The sequence below is a fragment of the Lepeophtheirus salmonis genome, chromosome 2 (genome assembly GCF_016086655.4).
Source record: "Lepeophtheirus salmonis chromosome 2, UVic_Lsal_1.4, whole genome shotgun sequence".
NCBI lineage: Eukaryota > Metazoa > Arthropoda > Copepoda > Siphonostomatoida > Caligidae > Lepeophtheirus > Lepeophtheirus salmonis.
The window spans coordinates 8,120,541-8,142,931 of NC_052132.2; the positions used below are offsets into that span (position 1 = coordinate 8,120,541).

A 22,391-nucleotide genomic window follows, 5' to 3' on the forward strand; every position below is an offset into this window, starting at 1 on the left:
TGAAAACACGAATTTCAGTCTTAATTCGATCCAGTTTAGTCAGGTATATCAGTAGTGTTGTGTCAGTGATTATTTATCTGGTCCAGGCTTGGGACGCAATCCGTCTTAAAACTGTCAATCCTTCATACTCTCTATACTAGAACTAATTAAAAAAGAAGAAATAAAGTTGATTGAGGCCATCAATCACCGAACTGTATTAGTCGGATATACAGGACAGACCTGTACGGGACTAGAGTCTTCTGTCCTATAAAAGGATCAACAAAACACTATATATGAATCCTATAATTTACAAAGTTTGGTATTTGATGAAGTTATTCAATTTAGTTTTATTTCTCCTCTTTTTAAATGAGTTATAGTATTGAGAGTCCGAAGGCCCGGTCCCAAGGACCGATAAGACCAGTCCTAGGACTGAACTGGATTGCACCGAGTAAATAACTCACTCACAACACTATTCATAATTATATACCTATACAGATTTCTCTAAAAAATATATTTGCTGAGTGTTCAACCCCTTTTACCTCTTTCTCTCCCCCCTTCTTCTTCTCTCAAAGAAGAGCAACAGCTAAAAAAACGCACACCCCCATCCACCCCCGCCATCATCCCTTCTCTTTCTTCTTATGAATTTGTATATGTTGTTAAGAGTGTGTTGACCTTCCTGATATCTGCTTCTCCTGCTCTCTCTCTCTCCTTTTCTTTTATTTCTTGCTCCTTCTTTTGCTGTTGCTGCTGCTAATTTCTTTCTTTCTCTTTTTCCTTTAATAACAAAAATACAAAATTACACATTTTAGTATTTATTTCGTCTCGAAGGAAGGGGTCCTTTGCCGAATTATTCCAATTTTAAACAAGTGCTTAAAATAAAACAACTGGAAAAAACAAGTGACATTAAGTTCGTCGTTTTTTTCTCTTCATCCTCTCTACTAGGTAAGCATGGTCTTTCATTTTGCTGTTGTTTGTGACGCCATCATTATTATTTTTATTATTCTACTGACTGAATATTATGTGGAATTTATTATAATTACATACAACATAGGCCACGTTTCTGGCTAAGTAGGAGTTGAGGAGACAATTTTAATTTAAGCATGAATTTTATTGTATATTATACTCTCCTCCGAATGAGCCTTTTTGAAAAACCGGAAATTGAACTGTCGTAGTTAAATTTTAATATATTTTTTTTTATATTATTTATTTGATAAACATGAGAGAAAAGCTAATTTAAATAATGATCTTCATATATGTATCACATATTTTGTAGTAATAATATATGTGCCTACACATATGTAGCAGCACATATCATCTGCGTTTCACCTTTTTATAGCCTCAAGGTAATGAAAGACATCTTAACAACTCTTTCTCCATGTGATCAAAACTAAATTGTTTATTACTAACAACTATGTTAGTAGATCAAAATCCCTTCTTTGAAATTCTTCTCCTTCTCTTATTTCGTTGAATCATAATACCATTCAAAATATTTGACCTGAGCGTTATGACCTTTCTTCTTTTAATTAATTCCCTTCCCTTAGAAATGTGCGTTTGAGTATTATTTTTTTTTACTCAGTCTAAAAGAATGACTATCATAATTTTGTTTTAACTTTCTTTCTTTATCTTTTTTTACACGTCTTCATTTATAGCCTCTTAAAGCAGCTCCCTGTATTTCTCACAGTGTCGTTGTTTTAACCCTTATAAAAATCATCAGCATTTATTTAGTAACAAAAAAGAATGAATTTACGATTCTTTGTACATATATGATATTTTTTAAATAGTCTAGACATGTACATATGTGCTATAAAAATATAATCTCAGGAACTTATTACTACAGCCAACAATTCCAATAGAACCAGTCATTATCAAGATTAATAATGTATTAATTATCAATATTAAAAAACAAATAAGTAATCCATAGAAACGCTCATAACTAACTGTCATTTATTGATGTTTATTCATATCCTTGCGGATTGCAAAGGGAGTCAGTCCTTGGTTGTGAGTTTGACCTATAAGCAAACTCCTTTAATTCAAATCCTTTATATGTAGTATATTCAAAATTCCCGCCTCTTTTTTAATTTTTATTATAACGTATCTTACTATTTACTTTATATAAATTGACAGCAAAAAGTTGGTACTGGACTTTTCCCACAAAAAAATAAAACAAAATGCGCCATTCAAATCCTTTTCGCCTCCATATTAGGTCATCATTTGCAGCTGTCATTGATGAATTTTTATTTATTTAACTGTATGTAAATGATGCCAACAACGACTACAAAATTCGTTTTTTTTTGTTGAGTTTAGAAATAATCCGAAAAAGAGTAGTTTGTTCTGTGGTAGAGCTCTTTTATTCGCTCTAACACAGGTAAAAAAAAATCCTGTAGATTGCTAGCATTTTCGTTTTACAATCCTTTCTTTTGTGGGTTCTTCAATAGATCATGATGGGTTATAAGATTTTTAATCCTTCAAAATCGGTACATCTGTAATAAACCTCTCTCTCTCTCTTATTTAAGGAAGCGAGCAAAATGTCTACGATTAGAGAGATTGTAATTTAATATGGAAGATTTTTTTATTTTTAAGGAACTCTTGATTGTTTTTTCATAAATTATAATGAGAGTGGATAATGAATATATGAATGATAAGATAATATCTCTAAATTTCCCATCGTCCTTTTCGTGTCAAGGACCTGGAGGGTCTAACAGATATATCCGTACAAAGTTTGACTTCATCAAGATGCATAATGATGGCGTTACTGGTAATGCAGATCGTGTGTATTTGTTAGCTGACCCGTTTTTTTTTTAAATTGGTTATCTGCCGAAGGTATTTTCTTTTCTTTAGCTATTAGACTCAATTATATTCAAAACCTGATTAAACATTTGTGTGTGCTCATAAAAGACTGAGAGTAACCTTGAGATTTGTAGCAGAGTAAGTCCTTGTTGGACTCCCGAGTAGAATTGAGGATCACCATCAGAGTAATTCTTGCAAATACCTTGTTTATTTCAGTCTCATCCTCCTCCTCCCTTGTCAGAGGTAATTGATGCTGATATCCTCCAAAACATTCTTCAAATTGTCAAGGTACAAGATCGACATCGGAGTAACTCCACCCATTATCATTGCTCATGCTAACTCAAACTATATATTTTAAAGCAACACACCTATTTCTACTATTAAATAGAACAGCGACTCCCAACTGGGGCTACGCGAAGACTTAATGCACTGCGGTGTACCATAAAGGGCTCCGTGAGATTATCAAGGTCATCAAATAATGTATTTTTTTTAAAAGTTTAAAAAAAAATCCTGAATCCAAATATTCAAGTAATATAAGTTTTTTCATCCCAATATACGTATAGGGTCGCTGTAGTGTTGTTAAGATTGGGAATCACTGAATGTCATAATGATGTAATTGGCTGACTATGAGTTTCTCCCACCCCTTTTTGGTCAAAATATTAAGAGCATTGCTAGATTAAAGAGCGGCACGGCGGACAACTGCTCGAGTCCCTTGCTTTATGTACTTATAACAAAGGATCCTTAAGAATATATTTTTAAATTAGCGAATAAGAAATCCGTTAATTCTTAAATTGACATGCGCCCCGCATATTCTGAAACCAGGAGTACTTGAGAAATGATGTAATTATGAGGGCTACGTAATAAGTGGAATGATTATAAATCCGGGTCCCAAGGGAGTAGCGTCGTAATAATTAGGGGCCATTCTGCGGCCACTTTTGCTTAATATTTATAGTTATCACAATAGAATAATCCTCTTGGCTTAAAAAAATTAATGTAATAATTATTTGTTAAAATTTTATACCAACCCAAAAAATGTAACTTTAAAATTAATTTTTGTTTGCCTTTGTTATTTATAAAAATGACAAAAACATTCTGTCAAAAATTCAGCCCTCTCATAATACTTACACTCCCTTCCCTCCAGGGACGCTCCTAATGACGTCACCGTATATAAAATGGGCCCCATTTGAAAAATACATTATAACAACGGTGGTTTCAAGATTTCATTAGGGGTGTTATTGTTATCAAAGAGTCCCTCAAGGTCAAATTAATTTATGTAGGTATATCATATTAAAACATCATTTGTGAGAGCATTTTCACTGACGTCATAAATTGCATCGTAATTGCAGGAGACGCCATCTTAAAATTGATATTTTTACTACCTAAATGGACACATTTCCTAAGAAACTTGATAGTACTTCATCAAATGATTTTAAAAATATAAAAAAATTAACACCTGCACTGAATACTACTTGATGACAATGATATAATCAGTGATGTTTGAATTAAATCAAAGTCATATGTACTGAAATCCATATGCAGTGTCTAAATTTCTACAATTATTAATATTTTTTGATCGATTAGGTAGAGAAAAGTTGGGTAATTAGAGAAAAATATTTTATTATTTCAATCACTTGAAATTGTTAACGTCGTCAAAACATTTAGAATCTCAGATTCATTTGGAGTTTACTTAGGAAAGGGGTTCATATCAGATTCTCAAAGGGGTTCGTGGCTCACTAAAAGGTTGAGAATCCCTGTTATCAAGAATAAATGTAAATGTATATCCCTTTGATGAGATGGTTTTCCCTTACATACCAAAGTCATTTACACCCAGTTGCTAAAAGTTAACCGGAAGTTATCTACCGCACTTCATTCTCTGGGAGGGTTTATCCTAGAGAAAATATAGAGCGATAGAGTATTTTTGGAGGAGGTTTGTAGGGATTAAAGTTAAAGTCAGCTGTTTTTGGGATATTTATATTCATATATTTTTTCTCATTTGTTATTTTCTTGATTTCCAAAAAATATATAATATGTATGTGGTAAGTATATAAATAACGTGGGCATACAACAGTTGACGTGAACTTACGCGACATTAACACCCTCGAGCAATCTATACCAATTTATGCGGTTTATTTTTAAGAAATATGTAGTGTGTCTACATAAATAGAATATGGCCCCGATATTGTCCCTTGTAAGTACAAAACTATCAAATGGTCATTTTATATTGTGACGATTAATTGTGGCTGTTTTAAGAACAATTAGCGGCACATCCATAGGCTGAATAAGGATAATTTGGTAATAGAAATCGACGATTATTTATAAAAGAATAAAAATTTATCATATACATAAGACACTTTACATATGTGGTGCGTCAACATAAAAATAATCTTAACAAAAATCAAAAATAAGAGAAAATCTTCATTTTTTCTCTTCGTAATATAATATTTCATATACATATTTGACTTTGTAATCAAATTTCTGGGATAAGTGCAGATAACCAAGACTTTAATCTATATCTTAGGATCTTTATTTGATTTAAGTGACTTGTATTGTCCCCGATATGGTCCTAATTAAATAAAATCTATTAATTTGTTATTATTTTATTGTGACGATCAATTTTGGGCTAGAAAAGTTATTCTATATTGTTTTTGTGTTGATAGGCTACATATTATGAATAGCAGAAAAGTCTCTTTGCAGAATCAATCTCCTACCTAACTATGGGTTACATAGATGGATAGTTACTTTGCATTCATGCAAGAAGTATAATAGACTTATATGTATATTATACACTAGCTATGTTGCTTCTCTTGATTAAAATGTATACCTACTTTAAGAAAATGAACCTTTTCCGGGAAATTACAATAATTATGACAGGAAAATAATACGTATATATAAAATCATAAAAGTACTTTTTTTTTAATACTTATATTTTATTTAGAAAGAGTTGTTAATTTCTAAATAAAAAATACCTAACTAAAAAAATAATAACGATCATTATTTCACTACGTGTATATTTGTAATTAAATGAATATTTATGCCCTATGAGGTTGAGTGACTTGTTAATTTATGTTATACCTCGGCAGATCATTAAGAGGAAGAAGAAGACAATATTTCTTTATTTTATTATATTGCACTGTCGTAAATATGTTATTTGACGGATAATTATATGTGTGTATCTGTGTGTTATTGCTGCTGTTTAAATACACATATTAGAGTGGTCACTAATTTTAGAATAAAATAGTATGAACGGAACCCATTTACAGTATGAATAGGGCATCACTCAAAACAGTTTTAACTTCAATCTAAGTCTATTTTACTTAATTTTAGTATGAGGTTGCGAGAATACACATATTTATTTCAGATATCCTCCGAGCAATATTTCACTAAATTTAGAATTGTATAAAATATGAGCTGGCTCTATTTTTGTAAAAATAAAATAACTTAAAAATCATGTTGTAATCCTGTCAATTTGAGAAATGTTTGCGTGGAGAGCAGCTTAGCTTTCATCACGTTTTATTAGATCATCTGCAAGCAGCTGTGAGAAGAAAGGAATAATCATGAATCCTTCACCGTATCCATTTTTTTCTGAAATTTTTTTTTTTGGTTGGGAGAATTTTTTTTTTCATTATGGCAAATTGTGGAGCAGATTAAAAAACTTAATATTTCTAAAAAATTTAATTTTCTGTGAATAGCTAAGGATTTTTTTCAAAAAAATTGAATATTTTGAATTTTTTTCCAAAAATTTAATTTTTTCTGAATAGCTGTGGATTTTTGCCTTTTTTTCAAAAAATTTTATAAATGAAATTTCCATCTTGAATTTTTTTTTCTAAAAAATTTAATTTTCTTTGAAAAGCTGTGGATTTTTGAAATTTTTTTACACAAAATTTAATTTTTTTTTGATTAGCTATGGATTTTTTTAATTTTATGGAACAGCTGTGGACTTTTTTATTTTTTGTGAATGGCTGTAGATTTTTAAATTTAAATAAAAGAAAAAAAAAACCCCTTCAAATTGCTTCCGCTTTTTATGATATATTTTATACACCTATGGAAATAATAGTATCTAAGGGGTTCAAATAAGATTTGACATTATTTGTGACACATCCAATCATGATCTTTAATTCTTCCCACTCTTCCTCATTAGAAGATCAAATAAATGACTTTGGGTCTTCAACCGTGTACCCTTTTCCAATATTTTGTAGCAGGAAGAGTTTCCCTTTCTAAATTCAAATAATAACGATATATTACTATTGGCTTGGGTCCTTTAAGCTCTGAAGTGAGCCTAAGTGAGTACTATATACTTAGATGGCCTCTATTCGAGAATTAAATAATATAAATAACATCGTTGTAACATGAAAATACTTCTAAATAGAAAAAAATATTGCACGTGTTTAGCTCATATTTTATATAACTTTGTCTATGTTGATGTGAGACGGCAACTGAGTCATTGTCAAATGATCACAGTTCCCCAAATAAACAACAATGATATCTAAAAGTGTTGCCTACGCACTAATATTGTATCAATTTGATTGTAACCATGACTCAAAATCCTTCATTCTTGATGCATTTTAAAAGTTGTTGATGTTTTTTTAGATACTGTATCAGTTTTCGATTTGCTTTGTTGACTGTTTGTTCGGAGCATATCTAAAATCAATAAATTATCCCAACCTCATAGTATAATTATTCAAAGTTTTTAAAATGGCTTTAGCGAATTTTGGAAAGACTTGTGGTGAAGACAACATTATTATTGTGTCCTGGGACATGACACATTCATAATTTATTTCAAAACTAGTGATCACTCTAATATACACATATGTGTGTTATATTATTTTAATATAACGAATTATATTTTTGGTTAATTAACGTTAAAATAATATGTTCATTGTAATCAATTTATTTAAATTTTTTATATCAAAGTAGGAAATAAAAAGTTAAAACCTAGGGACATACATTGAATTGTGTTGTTCATCGTCATGAGACTAAAATAATGGTTTGTTTCTATATATTTCAAGGTACTTAGCTTGACTACCATTCATATATGTGGGAATCAACATAAAAGTAATCTTGGACAAAAATCAAGAAAAGGAGTAATTTTCATTTCATTTTATTACCCCATATATACCAACATTTCATAGACATATTTGGGTCAATGATAAGCTTTATATACAAATTTAGCATATCCAAGAGTTTAGTTTATAGTTTAAAACCTTTATTTGATTTAAGAGACCCTTATTGGCTCCATATGGCCCTTTTTAACCATAAAATATATCAATTTGTAACTTTTGTATTGTGAAAATTAATTTTGGCTAATTAAATTGGAATTTGCGACACACCCAAGGGAATAATTTGTTGATGGAAATTTACGATAGTTTGTATAGGAATACAAATGTAATTCGCACTTAATTTTGAGAAATTTTATTCCAGCTTGCTTTTGTGTTGACGGGCCACATGTATGGATTGTTCATTGTGTGTATTTTTAGGGTGGTTTGTTACCCAACTATACATTTATTATGTATTTTTGACGTGTCAACACGAAAGCAAGTTAGAATGATTTTTCTCAAAATGGAGTGGGGTTTACTTTTTTATTTCTACCTACAAATTATTCGTATTAACCCCTTGGAGATGCCGCAAATTGAATTTAAAGTAGCCAAAATTGATCGTCACTATAGAGGAATGATAAATTAATGCATTTCATTTGAAACTGGGGTAATATCGGAGCCTAAATAAGTCCCCATGTACCATGATGTTTATTTTCTTTAACACTAGGAAGTAAAAATCCTTCTTTATGACAATGAAATGACATCCACTTCCATTACCCACCATTTTTCTATTTCAATTTACCCCTGTTCCTCGACCACTGCACTAGATTGTCAGTTTTTTAATCTGTTTATGAATAACGAATTAATAAAATCTATTTAACAGATAATAGTACATTTTTGCAAGCACAATATCTGATATTCAGCGCTAAACTCTGCTGTCTGGTTTAAAATTATAATAAAGTTTAATTTTTCATAGATATATAGCTATTTTATTGTACTAAGAGATGATATAGTTGACTAAAAATGTTGTTGTAACCTAGTACTACTTATAGCCATTGTTGTAATTTTATCAGTTAAAAGCTAATATGCTGGATTGCACACCATTACAGCTAATAGTCACAATGTATCTCACTTTATAGACTTACACATTAGAGCTTCCATGTTGTGTCCGACAACTCCACTTATGTAACACAGCTGACGTTTTAAGATTTTAACTTTTGGGATTTGACAGATTTTACCTTGCTGTATTTTCAAGCCACATTGCATGGTTTTGCACTGAATAAATTCAGAGCACATTGGAGTTAGCATATTTTCGCTACTGAAATATTAAAAAAATGTTGACTTTTGGCAAAAAAATAAAAATAAATAATAATTGTAGAATCAGAATTTCCATCATGAAAAATCATCATTAGCCAGTTAGGATATTTTTGCGTTGGGTCAATGATATTTTATGAAATATTAGGTTGTATTCAGTGGCGTTGCTAGCCCCTTTTTAAGGGTACGGGAAGCAGAGGTAGAGAAAAAGTTTCTAAAGCCTCCCAATTTTTCTTAAAAAACCTTATATATATCTTAATATTTATTTATAAATATGTTATTGGTGTTACCACATATGGAATCCAAAATGGTTGAACGGATCAGTCGGAAATTTAGCAAGTAGACGTATAAAATAACCAAGCATGTCCTTATGATATTGTTCTGGGCCTCTAAGGTCATTAAGAGTCTGTTTTTGAATGGAATAAAACCTCATTTTCCGTCTCTCTTTCTATAACTCTCATTCTCTCTGTTCTTTCTACGTCCCTCTCTGTCTTATTTCTTCTACTTTCATTCTTTGTAATCTCTTACATGCAGCCCTCCAACACGGCCACCCTCTGCTATTACATATATATATATATGTAATAAACTTATTTATATGAGTATGGTAATAATTTTGGGGACTATGCCCCTGGCTGTATGTATTACATAAGATATATGAAGTAAAATAATGAATTGGTATTTTTTCCTTTTCTTGATTTATGTTCAAGATTGTTTTTATGTTGACGCACCCTGTAGATGGTATTAAATTAAACACTCATTCCTTGAGAATTTATGAGCTCTTCTCATAAAGTCTAATAATAATAATATTAAAATACCTATATATTTTATATACTACTGCCTCTGACGAATAAGGTCAAAGTGCAAAGAAAAGGGGAAGAAGATATATATCTCTCTCTACCTTTAATGACAATAATATGTGTGTGCCATATTTTCTAATTTGTATTTCCATACTATTTTCCTGTACAAAGAGTTATTTACTAACCTTTACCTACTCATTTCAGGATCTCTCATTTTAAGCCACCGGATTACATCCTCACACAAGAGTGAACTGACTCTTATCCCTTTTTATCCACGTCTATTACCTAAACAATATCAATTCAATACATTCTATCTGTAATTAATAAACATGGGACGGAAAAAGATACAAATCACTCGTATATCTGACGAACGGAATCGACAAGTCACTTTTACAAAGCGTAAATTCGGTCTGATGAAAAAGGCCTATGAACTATCAGTTCTCTGTGATTGCGAGATTTCTGTCATCATTTTCAATTCTCATAATAAGCTGTTTCAATATGCTTCCACGGATATGGATAAAGTGCTTCTCAAGTATACAGGTAAGGCGTAGGACCTTTTATTTATTGGTATGTCATTTTTTTATATGTATATATTTTGTTCCAGAGTATGATCAGCCTCATGAGTCGCAAACGAATAAAGACATACTTGAATCTATTAATCGGAAGGGAATCGGTGGTCCCGATTCTCCGGAAGGGGACATGGACTATCCTCTGAATGATTCGCCTCCTCCCAATGAAATGATGCAGGATAATACTCCAGAGAACGACTTTCAAAACATGCTTCAACAAAACAATGCCAGGAATAATCAGCTTAATCATACCTCCACCGGTAATGACTTTTTTGCAGTGTTGGATTTGAGTTATTTATAACTATATAGCATGGCCGTCTTCAGGATTATATTTTTTTGGGGAGTTGGGTAGGAAGGTTGGCTTTAGGAATTTTTTTGAAAAAAATCCAAAAACTAGAATTTGGTCAAAAAACTTTCAAAAATCCATAGCTATTCACAAAAAAATTTCAAAAATAAATTTTTTTGAATTTTTTAATCTAAGATTTGAAAAATTAAAATTTTTGGAGAAAAAAAATTCTATTGAAAAATAAAAATTCCTTTTTTTTTTTTGTGGGGAGTGAGGAGGTTACATCCCCTCCAGCAAACCCCCTGTGGACGCCCCTGTAGAGTCATTGAATATTGAGTAGAGTTGTATTCTTGAGCATTCAGTTATATCTAGTGTTATGTCCGTCCCTATTGGGGACTGAAGACTCAGTCCCTTTCAGTTCAGTCCCGCATATCAATCCTAAAAACAAATAAAGTTCATTCCTTAATGACATCACTCAACTTTATTTACACTTTGGTTGTACGAGTACTCAAACTTTCGGCTCCAGATCCGAAACCAAAATTAGACCTATACTTGTTTCCAATTTTATAAACATTTTACCCGATTTCGGGACCTAAATTAAATAGGATTAAGATTACATTTTTACTAAATACTGATCCCGAAAGAATCAATAACCTAATGTTATTTATTATTAGAACATAACTATTAGTTATTATAATTATTGTTATGATAACATGACGTTTATTTAATCTCCCAACTTCTCATTCCAAAAGGAACACAATGAGGGCGAAAATCAATAAATGGCAGGCCAATTATTCCAACTGGAATTATTATTCAATAATAGGGTATGACTGTTCACAGCTTATTAAGGACTAATGCGTAAGAACACTGATTAGAGGGAAAAAAAGAAGAACATTGACTGCTGACAATTAAATGCTGTTTATACTATTGTATGTGTGAGCACGTTGTTACCTTGCTAATACGAAAATTATAGTTTATTTTGTTGTTTCTGTCGATGTTTTTTCTTCTTTTCTCCTAATCCGGGTTCTGAACGTTGATTGGTTGATTAATAATTCGCTACTTTTAAACTGTGAACAATTATCAACAATAATTGAACAAAAGTTCCATACCTGGGAAGAATTGTCTAACTGCCGACTTATTTTGGGCCTTTTTAATTGTTTATTTTCGCAACAAAAAGGTTGCATTATACAATAAAGATAACGCCGTGTGGAATAACGACGTTATGCAACTGTTTTTGTAGATATTCCGAATTTTAATAACTAGTCAAGATAAATAGAGTTTACGTTCGATATGGGCAATATCTTTTTTATAACTAGGATTATGTATTAAGCAATGTTTAAAGAACTTTAAGATCTTCAATATCCCTCATATCTTTTTTATGATCCGTAAAAGTTCGCATACTTTCGTGTCTCGGATCTTTTCAGATGGTATAAGTTTACTTATATCATACATGGTTACTTTGGATCCGGATCCGAGACCCCTCCTAACTTTAAATCTATTTAGTTTTTTCGATTAATTTCGTATATTTGATTAAATTAACCCATACCTTAATATTTCGTATTTTGATCATCCGACTTGGAATTGAGTCGAGTTTTTCAAATAATATTTCAGACGAGTTAAATGAATTTCAGAAAATGATTTACTTAAATAAAGTTGAGTTTTTTCAAGTTCGAAAATACTCAAATCCAATCAAATTATATCTTATGTCTTTCTGTCTGTAATTTCCATCTAATATATCCTCTGATCATCCCTTTAGGCCTTCAGAATCAAAACTACGTGACAGGGAATCACAGTGCTACTACATATGACAACGGCTCCTCTCTCGTTCATCACATGCACCAGCCTCAAACAACAACAGCACTCATGACACAACAGCAACAGTCTCAACAACAGCAACAACAGCAATCGAACAACTCTCTAATTAGGATGTTAGAAATGGGAAACGGCAACTTTATTAATCAACAACCATCCCCCATCCCAATTCACCAGCCCAACGGAAATAATAAAGCGACAAATAATGAACAACAGCCCAGCAGCTCAAGCCCTGACTCCCTCAATAGCTCATCCTCTCCGCCAAACGACAAAGATATCCTGAATCTTCATCATCACCGGCCCATCCATAACATTCAGTCCGGCCTCTTTGGAAGCATGAATACGCCGTCCTCTGCTCCTCCTCCGCAAATGTTTAATCCCTTTCAACAAACAACCAACACCACAGATTTCACTAATTTGACAGATTTACGAATCGCTCATCCAGCTATATCACAATGGCTTCAGCAGGCAGGCTCTGTACATCCTCCTGGGCCGAATCCACCAGGTAGTCGTTCTCCTATCAAAGAAGAACCAATGTCACCGAATCGTGGGAGTCCTAACTCGGGAGGGAGTTCGGATTATGCACCTCTGTAGATGGGGGTCATGATGAATAAAGGTCTTGGCAGGAAATGAGACAAATCAGCCGATTAGACAAAAAACATACATTCCTGTACTTAGTTTTTTTTTGTTTTAGAAAAAAATATGTATAATGAGAATTTTCTCTTTCTTTTACATAGTGACTTTGTTTCTCTAGAATCTTAGACTCAATTATTGCATCAATCCATTAGACATACAACTTTTTTTTCCTTTTTTTGGGGGTTAGTCGATTATTTTTTATTTTGTGTCGTCTAATGTGTAGTTTTAAATTATTCATTAAAGTAATAGAATAGCAAATTATGGAATAAAAATTTCTGAATTGTTAATGCCAAATAGATGGCGCTCTGCGGATTACCATTTATATACAATAATAGATATTTTTTAATACCTTTTTTTGCTTTGCTTTACACCTAATCACCTACCTCATGCCATCATCATTCTTTCATTTCTAAGATGATATTTGTTTCAACGTTATTTCATATTTACCATAATTATTCTATATTTTTATTTATTTTTCCCAATTTTTTTAAATTTACATATGACAGCTCATATTTACTTTTATACAATTTGTAAATACATACATTCATATACACATTAGAATATATTATATATATACAATATTACTATTTTTGCTATGGAAAATACGTTTATTTTTTTTAGCGTCTATTTATTTTAAAATTAATTTCCTATAGTGTCAATACCTGACCAATTACGTACAAATGATATAAACTTACTCTAGTTGATGCAAATATATATTAAAAAAAATACGTATAAATCATTTTAAACGACATTGATAGAGTTGTAAATCCTAAGCATTTGAGGTGTGCAAGTTTTGTTGTTGATGTTGGCAGCCTGAATACTTTATATCGCTGTTATCATTAATCTTTTATTTTTGAGAAGAGGACATATAAGTAGTGAGGAAAATCAACATGGTAACCCTGACAATTTGTAGATAATTGTAGGAGAGCAGATTAGCTGCCATGACGTTTTATATGATCAGCTATAATGAGCTGTGACGAGTGAGGAGGGGAAGAAGGAAATAAACAGGGCATTGGCAAGAATTACTCCGATGTCGATCTTCAATTCTACTCTGAGTCTAAGAAGGACCATACAACTCTGCAACAAATCTTATATTAATAAACATTAGCAGTGTTCGAGTTTTAGGGAGGGGGAGGAGGTTATGGGTTGTATGCCATCCCCTCTACAATGTAAATTGTCCAAAATCATCCCTTCTCAATGAAAATAATCAAAAATCCCTCCCCTCTCGAACGGGAATCCTTTCACCCACCCTTTTGTGTAATTTAGTAACTTAACATGGATAGTTCTTCAAAATTAACACTTTATCGTAGTTTATATACTCGTATATATTCACATATTTCGTTAAAATGGCACTTTAATCAACTGTTTTTTTCAAAATTTCCTCGGGGGAGAAATCCCCAATAATATGAATACATCCCTGACCATCCCCCTGGTTTGATTTTAGAACTCGGCTTAAACTTAAAAATTTCGTCTAAAAATCTTCGCAAAAGTGTTTAGCCTCTTCTAAAAATATATTTATTTGGCATTAAAAAATAACGTCGAAAAAGCGCCCCATTAAACTCCTGTAAATGTCCCTGATGACGTCATGAGTATATAGTTTTGTCTACCATTTACAAATACATTCAGGTTACAAGTCAAATGTGGGTCACGGATCTTTTTAATAATCTATAATCCCCTCTTGTGCTGAATAATTCAAGGTATTAAGTAAACCCCTTACAGGTGATAATTATTTAGGAAGGTTAAAAATAATTCGGATATACAGTTTATATATTTATGATTCAAATATGATAATTATATTTATAAAAAAATATCATAAGTACCTTGGGACCTCGATAGAAGCCGGTTAGTTAATGAACATATCGGCAGTATCAGTAGGATTGAAATATAATAAGATATACTTTATTGTAAGACATATTTATAAATAAATTGTAAGATTTAATCTTGAAAAATTATAAAAACATATTCAAATAGGTTAAATATGTATTTATAAGAAAAAATATCATAATTACTACTATAATTGCTTTTATATTCAAATATTGCATCTGAAATGTCCAAATTTCGCTTTTCCCATTGGCATTGGACTTTTGCAACGTCTTAACTGAGTGGGAGGCGTAATTAGGGGAAGGCCATTATCGTCTCTCTTCTTTTGCTAGATGCTACTTTCCAAAATAGGTAGATACAGGGTCAATATGACGGATATATTATAAGCAAGGTAGCTATAGAATTGCTCTAACTTTCATGAGTTGCTAGACACGAGCAGCAAAAGCAATATTGACCATTTAAATATAGGCCATCGCCCTTTCCTTCATATAATTCTTTCTCCATGAACAGCTGTTATTGCATCAAAGATATCAACTCCTCATATGCTCTGGAATATTTAGAAACGCTATAAGGAATGTTGGGTTCACCTATTGTTTTTAAACTCTATTCTACCCTCGTATCTTAGAAAATAGAATATATTCTAAACTTTTTGTAAAATTTCGTTAAAAGAAAGATATTTAGTATGAAAACAATATATTTCTTTAAGTCATTGGGCAAACTCAAGTGGCGAGAGGTTAATTTTTTAAACACCTAATTTCAAAATGATATAAAAATGAATCGAAATTATACAAAATTGATCTTGTGGAACATCATGAGTCACATAAACATTTATAATTCAGATTTAATATGTAACCGTTATACTTTACGAGATATTCGCCTTTAATGCTAAGTGACTGTGAGATCTACATTGACTTAATTTTTTCATCTATGATGAAAAATGCCTTCATTTGGTTCAAAGATTCATACATTATTTTTATTCACTAGATGGCTCTTATGTTGTATGAATGTTACATTTTAAAGACAATTTCACTACAATTAGCATAATTTTTTGCAAAAAAAACCACCAGATGTTTCACTCAATTAAGTCAAATTGTATAGCCTCACTGAATACTCAAATTGTATCACATCGTCACATAATGAAATGTCCTCATTCCCTTAATGGAGAATGGAACATCCTTTTAGAAAGAAGTTTCAAGCAATAATTGATGTTATTATACATATTCAGGAGTCAAATTTTTTTGTTTTATTAATAAAGATTTATGCAATTATTTAGTTTGTTGACAAATAATTATAATATTTATTGGTATATACAAATTAAATAGTTTATATAATTTTCATAAATTTTATGTGCGGAACTTTTTGCCTTAATCACTTCACAATTTCTTTTTTATTCAACTTTTACATCAAAATCATCTAAAAATGAACCAGGGATTTCAAATTATAAAAAAGTCATTTCTTTATTGAACACATAGCCACATTAATCAGTGAAATGAACCAAAATTCATTAATTGCTTATGAATCAGAATATGGACAACAACCGAATTTAGTTTGACCTCAATTTTTGTATAGACACTAAGTAGAGCTTTAAAAACTTTCTATTCATTTGATTCACCTATGAAAACTTATATATATATATATATATATAATTTCAAAACAAATATTATAGAACTAATTAGAGCAGTTTTCCAGCCTGTAAACATTTTAACATTCGTATTGTTAATTGTGTTCATTGGACCTCTGCTTTTATAATGGAAAAAGAGTGAATTAACAAGGTTGAATGACTTTGTGTTCTTGAAACTAAGAACAGTGGCAATTTGAATCAACTTTCATAGAAAGGGGCCGAGATGGGCCTTTCGGAGAACGCAAGAAAAAGGCGGGAGCGAGACATAAGGTGCTAATTAATTGAGATCCTTGTTAAGCCTCGTGGAAAATCAACAGCGTGACATCTGTGATAATGTGTTAGGTCTAGGAAGCCACTAGGAAACTGAAGGATTGGAGGAACCCCGGATGACTATTTTGAGGTTTCATAGGTCAGAAGAGGGCTCCAGGAAGGTTAGGGACGTGGAACTCGTCTATAAGGTACTTAGCACTCGCCAACGAGATCATTTGTCTCGATTGGAAAGAACTGGAAGTAAGTGACAATACAGTAAGGACATGTGAAACGAGTATCTCAAATTCTTCTTATAGAATGTGATGTTAAGACCATAATGCTCTATTAAAAGAAGAATAGCACAAACCGTTTTTTATTTTTATAATCACTAAACTGTTTTTTTTTTACTTTTTGCCCATCCATATCTCTATGTAAATATTGCAACATATTAACGGAAATAATTTTGTCTTCACATATATGATTTTTTTTTACTCGGTTTTTTAAAAAAAAGATAGAAAATTTTAAATTTCCCGCCCCTTGAAATATTGTCCTCAGGAGAGTCACGCACACCTGCCAGGTCACCATTACCCAAAAATTAGGGCTGTATTAGTCCTTAGCGTGGGACTTAAGATTTGACCCATCCCTTTTATTTGTCTTTGAAAAATAGGTGTTGTTGATTAAATCTTAAAGTTCCAATTATTTTTGAATAGTTCTAAGCCTTTGATTGATGTACATGTTGTGAACAAAAATTTTGTTTATGTCGCAATGGAGGCAAGAAGAGCCATCATAGGCAATTTAGTCAGCGCCAGGACGACTACCTCGGACATCATGAAGGCATTAAACGTCAGTAAGTCCACCGTCTGTCGTATCAGAAATCATTTGGCTGATGGAGACAACCTTAAGGACAAACCCAAGAGTGGAAGACTCACCAAAGTGAAGCCTGAAGGCATCATGGAGGGCTTCACGTTCAACCCAACTATATAAATGTTAGAGTACACCAAGAAATAGAAAGTCCATCGGTCTACTGCGGGCAAGGCCATCCGAAAGGCTGGAGGAAGGTGACTTAGAAGATTTGAGAGGCCCTTCCTGTCCCAACTTCAAAAATAATTCTGTCTTCAGTGATGTTAACAACTATTGAATAATCTGAAGCATAACAGTAAACGGGTAATTTTTTTCTCTTATGAAAATACTTTTACATTGATCCGTCTACAACATGCATAATAATTGGATGGTATGCTTCTACAAGACTGACAACAAGATTAGGACAGTCACAAAGACCAAACATACGGCCTCTGTGATGATGTTGGGGTTATATATCAACTGGAGAAAAAAGGCCTCCAATTTGTTTTCCTTTTGGATAGGGGTTACCTGCAGCCGACTACTTGATGGTGTTGAAGGAAAATGGATCACCAAAACCATGAAGAAGTCCAACAAGGCCACCAGCAGGACGGGTCTCCGGCCCATACTACTAATATTGTACAAGAGTGGATGGGTAGCAACATGAACTTCTGGTCCAAGAACCTTTTGCCCCTCAGAGCTCAGATTACTCCATTTGGTGGCAAATTGAGAAAAAACCCTGCAAAGTCTGCCACTCGAATATTGTAACAAGCAGTGGAGGACCTTGAAAAAGGACTTCGTTCCGAATATGTTCAAGTGGTTTCTGGGGGTACATGGAGGCTGTCATTGAAGTTAATGGTGGCCAAATTCATAATTAATGTTCATTGTTATATTGAAAAATATTATTAAATAAAATTTTCTATGTACAACATCATCCTGATCAATTATGAGTATTTTAATGACTTCTTAGAGGCAGGTATCAGTACTTTTCTACACCCGGTATACCCATAACTTCCCCATAAATCCTCAGTCTTATTTTTTTTCTATGTTGAACTAGTGATTACCTTATACTTTTATGTTTTCTCTCCCATAAATAAATAGAAAAACAGACAGCTTTGGTATATATAAAAAACCTGTTACAACTACAAAAAGACGTTCTTCTATAATCATATTTTTTCCCTGCCTAGCAATTATTAGTAATGTGATGTAACAATCCTTAAATTGCGGATCATGATTGTGCTCTTTTTGTAATTGCAAACTGAACATATTTTATTTTATTTTCTGAAGCTGTTATAATTATTCTTGAAGAGGGAACTTCTTAGTATAAATCAATTATTTAGACTGGGGATTTGTTGCAGAGTTATAAGTGTGAGTTTTTGATGGACTCGGAGTATAATTGTGGATCAATATTGCAGCAATCCCTGAATATATCATTGCTAAATAGGGAGTGGGATTTGATTCTATTTTAATTCTCTCACATCTAATCCAATGAAACCTCATGACAGCTAAGCTGCTCTCCTCCAAAACATTCTTCAAAAAGGCTCTTATTCGTTAACACAAAAATATACTACGTATTTGGTTATCAGCTCTAGACATATCTGTTTTCCTCCACTCCTAATCGGTGTTTTGAACATTCATTGGTTATATGTAATTAGAGTTGTATAAAATATAGACTTCAACGTGTCCGATAATTTTGTAGTTGCTACCTGAATAGAGTGTTTTATTTTTTATAAAGCTGTTATCAATATAATAGTAACATTGAGAAGGGAACTTCTAAATATAAAGTAGTAAATAGTGCACCTGCTCATGAAATACGAAGAGTAACAATGAGGATTTTTTTAGGAGTTATAAATATAAGTCCTTGATGGACTTGGAGTAATTTCCAGCTACATGTTTTTGCTATATATTTATTTTCTTCCTCTCACGGCTGCCTTTCAGCTGACTTAATAAAAAGTCATGACAGCTAATTTGCTCTCCTCCCAAATATTTCTCAAATTGTCAGGATTACCACGTTCACTGATGGTTTCTTTTATTTTTTTACATACCCGCAGGACATATTTTTTACAACTAAGTTACATTTTATTTTATTATTAGTTTATAAACAGGAAAACATTATACTCTTAAATGCACCAATGTCCTAAAGTAACAAAAATATATTATCCATTTTCATTACCATACTTATTTGCATGAAGAAACGATAATAATTGTTAATAGTATGCATCGAAGTATGAGTGATTCATTTTTCATGTAGAATAGCCTTGCTGTTATTATTACTACTACGTCTTTCATAATTAGTGAGTCTTAATTAGCATGAGAAAATTTGCATACATAATTGATATATATAAATCATTCTTAGACGGCATTTTTTTTTTCTCAAAAAAATAATTTTTTTGTGCTAATGTAATTTAGAGTAGGGATTGTTTTACGTCCAGCATTTTTGTCAACTCATGCGAGGTGCTATTATGGTGGCAAGCTTTATAGTATTTTAATCGATCTTTATGTCTGAAAAGGGGGGAAAATTTCAAACTCAAAGCAAAGTTTATATCACAAAAAAATGATGCCACAGAGTAATTTGTATTTTTGAGAGAAAGTCTGACTTCCTCTCAGGGCTTAGAATTTGAGATCCTGTAAGATTAGGATAGGATAGAATGGCACTTTAGCGGCCTTTTTTGGATATCAAACAGTCCTTATTGTCGTCATTGAGAAATAGATATATAGAAACGTATATTTGAATATACCAAGTGCTCCATTGCTTTCTGAACACTTACTAATTCAATAATTAATAAAGGTTAATTGATTGAAATTAACTCATATTTCAAAATATTGAAGCATAAACAATTGGTTACAAAACATATGTAAGCTAAAGAGCTCAGGTTTCTTTTAAGTCGAGAAAATGACACATGAAGGTGATTGACGAATTTCCATTCGCACACTCCAAACAGTTAAGCGTCGCCAGGATCACCCTAAATACCATTAGAAAGTTTGAAACGTTGGAGAGGAAGAAGGACTCAGAAATGCCAAACTGGACACAGAGAAGTGAAAGAAAACAGGACAGGCCAATCCCCTCAAGTCCATGGTGGCTCATGCTAAATATCTCTGGGATTCACACCAGACTGTTCAGAGAGCTATCAAAAAAGTTGACGGAAAGAGTCTTATGAGATTAAAAAAGGCCACTTTTGACACCACTAATGAAAGACCCCCATCTCCTTCGTTGCAAGAATTTTTTAAATCAGTCTTTTGAACTCATTTTTGATACTTTTGGCTCAACTGCTTCCCTGGTGCCAATCCCCTCGTCTAAAACCCAAAAGGTGTAGTCATGGGGAAGTCCTGAAGTGTCAATCATCCAAACACTGAGGCCCCCAAAGTTAATGATTAAGAGAGTTCATACACACATCTATTTATAGTATAAATTTTGTTGGAATTCTATTTTTAATGAATAAATTATATCTTGTAGAAGTTTCAAAGTGTTAAGATTTTAGTGGACCCCTCGGTATAGCTTGATTACAAAAATTCAGATACTATAAGAAGATATTCGGCAGGGATGCCCTTGGTCTTGAAGAACAAGTTTACACTTAGAGTCCCCACTTTTGATGAATGTTTAAAGTTTTAACAATACACATTTTTCGTCTTGCCCAAAAAAATTAAAATATAAATTTTTCAAGAATTATTTTAAATTTGTCTTTTATAAAAAAAGGTTATTCGTTCAAGTTTTAGAAATTGAGACCAAGATATTTCCCAACTTGTTGTCTCTACATATTTCTTTCTCTATGATTATTACCAGTGATATGCATGCACTTAAGCCAGTAATTCCCAACTTTTTAATGACTGCAGAACACAAAGTAGTAGTTATTAGGGGGCATAAAACAGTTAATTTATGTCAATATTTTTTTTAAATAAAAAAAATAGTTAGTCATATTTAAAGTTAAGTGTGTTGCATAAGTTATATTTGTACAACTCATTAATCAGTATAGGGGAAAAAATTGCCCATATGATTGAGGCCAAAATTTTTTTTTTCACTATTTGAAAAAAATTGGACCGAAATATCACATTAAAACGATTAAATTTCGGTCATCCGCGTGAGATCACGTCTAGCTGGGCTAGGTTTTGCTCTGTAAATCCTATAGACCATTATCGTTATTAGTGAACTGAACTTATTCGGCCCTTAAAAGAAGTTCTGTCTTGAGCAGTCTCTGAGAAAAATTCCATCTGGATTAGTCTCATTCAAAATTCAGTCAAAACGGATTCTGCGAATAGAAGATCGTGTTGATGTCGTTATATGTATTTCAAAATTGTGAACATCGGTACAATAATCTCTTATAAAATTAAAGGTCTTGCATAAATAATAGTCGTATACTCATAAATAAACATAGAGAAAATTGGTAAAAAAGATTGAAACCGAAAAAAATCGGTCTATATATATTTAGATCGAGAGAATTGATCTACGATTTGAAAATGATTAAATTTCAGTCTAAGGTCGGAACTCACGATCTGGGGATGTCCAAGAGACTACTGGCGTATATCGAAGTTATGTTTAGTTAGAAGCATCTTTTGGAAGAATACTCACTAACTTTCAGCTAGATTGGTTGATTTCTTTCTGTTTGGCATTCGTTTCCATGGAGGAATCGCTGAAAATATTATGGTGACTGTTTT

At 32.2% G+C, this 22,391-nt stretch overlaps 1 protein-coding gene across 2 annotated transcripts in view; it reads left to right on the top strand.

The window, feature by feature from the left end:
* The window catches only part of LOC121132520 (uncharacterized), a 33,715-nt gene extending 19,923 nt beyond the window's left edge, over window positions 1-13,792 (top strand). The window contains exons 1-4 of one of the 2 annotated variants that reach the window (XM_040727937.2): window positions 626-921; window positions 10,115-10,450; window positions 10,515-10,739; window positions 12,522-13,792. In XM_040727937.2, the coding sequence (XP_040583871.1) occupies window positions 10,240-10,450; window positions 10,515-10,739; window positions 12,522-13,171 (1,086 nt within the window). In that variant the 5' untranslated portion in view covers window positions 626-921; window positions 10,115-10,239 and the 3' untranslated portion in view covers window positions 13,172-13,792. Of the gene's footprint in view, window positions 1-625; window positions 922-10,114; window positions 10,451-10,514; window positions 10,740-12,521 lie in introns of those variants that run through there. The other variant, XM_040727939.2, reaches the window with a different exon arrangement.
* Window positions 13,793-22,391: the final 8,599 nt, after the last annotated feature.